The 6,000-nt window shown below is 36.6% G+C and overlaps 1 protein-coding gene across 1 annotated transcript; it reads right to left on the bottom strand.

Annotated features, from left to right (window-relative positions):
* Positions 1–1,597: 1,597 nt before the first annotated feature.
* On the bottom strand, positions 1,598–4,192 carry LOC112281952 (E3 ubiquitin-protein ligase PUB23). The gene has a single exon (XM_024519027.3). The coding sequence runs from the start codon at positions 3,448–3,450 to the stop codon at positions 2,119–2,121; it is 1,332 nt and encodes a 443-aa protein (XP_024374795.1). The 5' UTR covers positions 3,451–4,192; the 3' UTR covers positions 1,598–2,118.
* Between the last annotated feature and the right edge of the window lie 1,808 nt (positions 4,193–6,000).

Raw genomic sequence — 6,000 nt, 5'->3', positions numbered from 1 at the left:
TTTCTTCACAAATAAAATAGGAGTTCCAATTAGAGATTTAGAATGGTGTATAAAATTCTTAGCCAAGTGCTTATTACTATACTTTTTGAATGTACTTAACTTATTTTATAATAGGCTATAGATTGGTCCAAATGGTGGTTGAACTCCTTTATGAAGATTGATGGAACAATCATAAGGATGATGTCTCAGAAAAATATCTACATTTTTCTTTTTAAAACATCTTTGAAATCTAGATACTAGCTAGGAATATTACTTAATATCTTTTCACTATCAAAAATGGGTATGGCATATATAGCAAAAGATGATCTTTCTTTTGCAGCATGCATGAAAGCTATTGCACCTACCAATAAGGGCATCTAACCTACCAATCAACTATAAACACATGTAAAGTCAAAGTAGCATCTATAAAGCTTCTAAGAAGCTTTTCTAAAAGAAACTATGAAATTAATCTACTTTTATGTATTTTTACATACTTCTATCTAATCATATAGATATTTATTAAAATATGTATGTATATCCATGACAAAAGCATTTTTTAAGATGTATATTTAATAATTAAAGAAGTTTAATTTGCTGTCTAAAAACAAGAATATACATAAAGATAAAAACAATTCAAAAGATGGTCTTGGTGATTTAGGTGTTTTGTATAAATATATAATATTTATAAGAAAAGTTACTAAAATTAATTATATTTTATTTTTTATTTTTTAAAAATTATATATATTTAAAAATTAATTAATTAATTAATAATTAATGATAAATTTTTTAAATTAGTACTATTTCTATAATATCATTATAAATTTGTATACAATTTTACTAGACACTAGTATTATAAAAAAAATTAAAGATATATATTAGATGGTAATTCATGGCTTTTATAATATGTACCAGTATTTTTTCTATTGCATAATTTTAACAATATTTTATGTTATTCAATATTTTATGTTAGACTTATTTTAATAAGATCATGTAATAAGCATGGTGGATGTAATAAATATAAAAAAAAGTTATAAAAGATTTAAGAGTGACTATAATAATTGTCATATGAGAAGCTATAGAATAGGTAGAGATTATAGAATTGGTTAATATTTATCTTCTATTGTATAAATTTTTATTCAAAGATTCATAAATATTATGTTTAACTATTGTATTTAATGTAAAGTATAATATAATGAAATAATATTTTACTATGTTTTAATAAAATAAAGACAATTTGGATTATATATGCTAACAATAAGAATTATAAAATTTGTGTACACATTTTAGTTTTGTAGGATTTATTTTGACATTATGATACAAAAGATATAGCAACTAAAAGATATCATTTTTCTATATAATTATTGAATGTAGATATTTCAACCATAGATTCAAATTATTCCTTGATAATATTATTTAGCTTGCCAATTAAATTTAGCTTGCTTATGTTACAAGTGAATGTTAAATAGACCCAGGTTTTTACTAAATCGATTCATCCATCCTAACCATGATGAAAAAAATAAATAACTTCTAGATTCATTTCTCCACTATTGGATCTACTACCAATAAAAACCAAACTCATTAATCATGATTACCATATTCATCATGAAATGTGGGTTGATTTAGTAAAATCATGGGTGTATTTAACATTCCCCAAGTTATATTATATACTACAATCATTGAAACTTCGAGACCTAACTTAGAAGTTTCAGTGAACATGAAGCCTTCAAGTCACGAACAAGATTATTTCAGATGAAACAAGATCTTGTGTGTCCGCATGATCAACCAAACCAGACAGAGAGGTTGGTGACTTCACTCGGCTATTTACATGTGTGTCGTGGTATCTTACATGTCAGTTTGTGACCCTGCTTGTAGTAAGTCATTGAATGCTGCACCAAGCACCCATTTCCAGACTTCCACCAAGCAGTGCGAATTGAGCACTCCACTGATGACTAAGGGACCCCCTGTCGGCAGAGCACCCAAAAAGAATTTGACGAGCTTCTCCTCCATCACTAGCTCTCAGAAAAGAATGGTTTTTTGGTGTGGCAATAAATTCGTTGGTACGGCAAAACTACGATATACTTGCTACTTAGGAAAATCTGGTGTTTTCTAACAGCATTGTACGAGGTCGGCAGATGATCATCAAGACTCGGCGCTAAAGAGTGACCATTGTTTGATCCTGTCGCGGCGGTGGATGACGATGCCGGAATCCACGTTGGCTCGAAATGTGTAGCTCCCCCAGACCTCGTTGAGCAACTTGAGAGTCTCCCGGGCTTTCTTCTTCGAACGTTGACTGTAATCACTGGGTAGAAGCATGAGGAGCTTCGTAAAAGCACCCGCACGCAACGCCGTGTTGATCACGGTTCGGTTGGATGCGAGCGAGAGAACCTGTCCCAGTGCCGCAACTGCATGGTCCGTCGTCTGATAGGAAACTCCCACCATTGAGTCGACAATGGTTACGATGGCACTAGAGTGGTTGGAGATCGCTTCCCGTCCTTCGGCGCAGTTGGCCAGCACCTCCAGAACTGCAAACGAGTGTTCCACGTTGCGCGTCCCAACCTTGGGGATGAGTTCTACGAGAACGGAGATAGCTCTACATTCGATAAGCTTAACACGATTCTTCTTTGGTATGCTTATGGCCAACAAGCATTTCAAAACGGCCTCAACTGAATTCGGTCGCGGTAGGATCGCATCTTCTCTTAGCAGATTTAAAAGTGCTTTGACTGCCTCAGGGCAGTCATCCACTAATTCTTTCAGCATAGGACCCTCTCCGCAGACAGTGTATATCACTTCAGCGGCACTTACCTTTGCGTCCAAGCTCGCGCTTCCAGACGCAAGAACTGAAAATATCGTTGAAAGTGTTGCCCGATTAGCCACCAGAACTTTTATGTCTTCATCATCAAGCGGCAGTAGGGACAGTATACTAATAGCGTCCACATAAAGGAGCTCATTCGTGGTTGAATGGGCCAAAGCTCCAGCGAGTATGGCGATTCCTCCAGCATCTTTGATATACTCCCTATTACTCTCGAAATCTTTCGCAATCTCAGAGATCCTCTTCAAGGATACACCGACGCTGGTATCGCGTTGGGCGATGCTGCGGAGAATCTCGCTTACTGTCTCAGGATCCACTCTGGTGGGTATTCGAAGCTGCAACTTGTTGGCTTCGCACCAGGCTTTGATGGTGTGACGAAGAGTGTCGTTAGGAACGAGATCTTGGTTTTGGAGGACCTGATTTGTAGCAGGGCAGGTATTGTGGCCAGTTCGAAGCCACTTCTCTATGCTACTGCGATCATACGTGAGGCCTGTGCACAAGGTCACGGGATCTAGCATGACATCCAAGTGGATTGGGCACAGGAAATACGGCGGAACCTGCAGTTCTGCTTGCTTGGCTGCTTTACTCAGCGGCTTGATCAACCGAGACCGCCGTAATGTTAGCGATGCTCTGAACGCCTTCAGGCTGCTGCCCAGAGCCATATTCAAATGCTTGTGAACTATCCCCTATCAGCTTATCCTTCGAGATGTATATGCAACCCACTGAACCCCTCGAATCTACACCTACAAACCAATCCCTCCTCACTTAGTTTACCATCTCCAGACTATGTCTTCGAAAACTATTACCGTTATTCCTCTCACAATTCAACCCCAGCAACAGTACCATCAATTTCACAAACTCGAACATCCCGTGAACAAGATTGATCCACTGCAAAGTAGACGCCTAATCCAGCCGTTCCTCAATATAGTCCACCCACGGTACAGAAAGTACACCTTGAGCTTGAACCAGCAAAGAATGCGAGTAGAAGGAGGCAAATAACAAAAAGAAAACTAGAACGAGTCTCTCACAGTTGTCCACTAAAAGGAAGTGGACAGTATATTCAAACCAGGCCGAGTCCAGCAGTCGACGCGACCCCAAGCCTCAACCAATTTTCCTTGCCAATTATTCTATGTTCATTCTACCGAGAGTCGCTGCTGCAATGCAGTCATGCCCACAAGACCGAATGACCCGCAAATACGTAGTCCTGCGGAGCCCCCAGGTGGTGTTTCGGCTTTAAGCACCGAATCTAGATCTAGTCCAGCCCGGCGGTCGTTTGAAACTAGAGGAGCATCTGGTCCGCTTCACCGAAGTGTTGAATCCTCCAGCCCCCTAACCCTATCCCTGGTACCTTATTATAATCCGGGTCAATGTGGACCAGCTAATGCTGGTTTGAAGTCTCTACAAATCGTGTGGTGCTTTCGTGAACGAGCTGAACTTCAAAAGTTGACACATTTACGCCCAGCTACGTGCGGAAATAGATGCTGATATACGTGGCTCCTAAGTGTTGGGTGAATCTGAACAACTGCAGCCATTGGTTTCTGCACCATTCCCATGAGAATCTTTCTATATTGGTGCACCTTATCTTCGGCGTCGCTAGACCACTGTCTAGCCTGGCGGAATCGAGTTGGACTTTGCTGTGGTCAACATGCCATTTGGTTGCACTCTCTGTTTCAGATCTTGAATATGTTGGAGCATGCAGACGTTTCTCGTGGGTTTCATGCAGACTCTACCTTCATGTTTTTGTTTCGTTTGGTGATGTTTCTCGTTTTCATCCTCTGTTAGCGTTATGTTTGGGTTGTATTAAGATGTTCACTCACTTGGAATAAAACAAGTTGATGTATAAGTATATGTATAGGGTATTATTAATTTCACCACAATTTTTTGCTACTATCCATCACATATCATTTTTTTCAATATCTTTTATACTAATCAAATTTTCTAAATCCTACATTGTTAAAACTATTTTATTGAACAAAAAAAATTATTTTAAAAAATAATAATAATAACTAAGAAAAACTAAACTATTAGATGGCAAATTGGGGTGACATTAGCATTCATCTTTATTTATTCATTCATATAAATATATTTATTTATTTATTTATATATATACATGGAATGGATATATTGACCAAGGTTTCTTCTAAATTGACTAGGTTTAAAATTATGTTTGAAAAAAAAAAACAAACTTAGACCAAGCCAAATTGGGTAGAATTGGATATGGCAAGGAAGAAGAGCATTGAAGGGATTGAATATGGAGAGAGAGCTAGAGAGGTTGGATGGGGCACATTGAGCAGAACGGGCTAGTGACTTGTCCTCCTTTGCCCTCCTTTGTTGCTTTAGCCATATTTTATCTTAGCCCAACTAGCTCGCCCCTACTCATCTCAGTAGCAACATCAAATTGCTAGCAGATGAGGCAAGTTCTATTGCTAGATATGCAAGCAAAGCAATTGCCATTGCTGCTCTATGTTGGCTAATGTTGTCAGAACCTCCTCTCTTTGTCCACAATCTGTGTCATAGTCCTTACCTGCTTATTAGAAAAAAAGAAAGAACGAAGAGGACAATGTTGGTCAACATATTAATTCCTATACATGTATATATACACTAGAGGTCTTTTGAAGGTTATATTGGACTTTCTATTACTTAACAATTTCTTTGATTTTAGCCAATGAGAAGGCTTTTTTATCTCTTTGTCTTATACCCAAATTTCCTTGTTATATAAATTAGTGGAAACTAGTGCCCAAAACAATTATTTACACATGATAAATTGGAAGTCTTTTTATAGGTTATGTAGGGCTTTTTGTTGGTTAATAATTTCTTTGATTTCAACCAATGAGAATGGAGTATTTAATCTACTTTATATATGAAAAAAATTGGTGTGTTTCCTTGAAATTCGCTGATTGGCTAAATTTTTCAGTCTGTTGATGAAGTTTGTTGATTGAATGAATTTCTGGGAAAGAAAATTTTATTTTTGACTGACGACAAATTTAAAAAATAAGAATGATTCAGCAAAATTTATTTTCTAAATTTTTGAATGAAAATTTATTTTGAAATAAAAATTTAAATTCGATGATGCATTACAGATTTGCAGTTCATTGAAATTTATTCTAAATTCTAATTTTCCAGGAAATGCAAATCGAAATTCTTAGTTAAAAATAAAAAGATAAAATTAGTTATTTTGAAATAACCTTGTCATCGTAATAGAAATAATATGT

Source organism: Physcomitrium patens, chromosome 4 (assembly GCF_059467195.1).
Source record: "Physcomitrium patens ecotype Gransden chromosome 4, ASM5946719v1, whole genome shotgun sequence".
NCBI lineage: Eukaryota > Viridiplantae > Streptophyta > Bryopsida > Funariales > Funariaceae > Physcomitrium > Physcomitrium patens.
The sequence above is the reverse complement of the archived record's forward strand: the minus strand, read 5'-3'. Positions and strand labels throughout refer to the sequence as shown.

What these genes read in the sequence shown, in the direction of transcription:
- LOC112281952 (XM_024519027.3), bottom strand. Translation starts at nt 3,450, where the DNA reads ATGGCTCTGGGCAGCAGCCTGAAGGCGTTCAGAGCATCGCTAACATTA.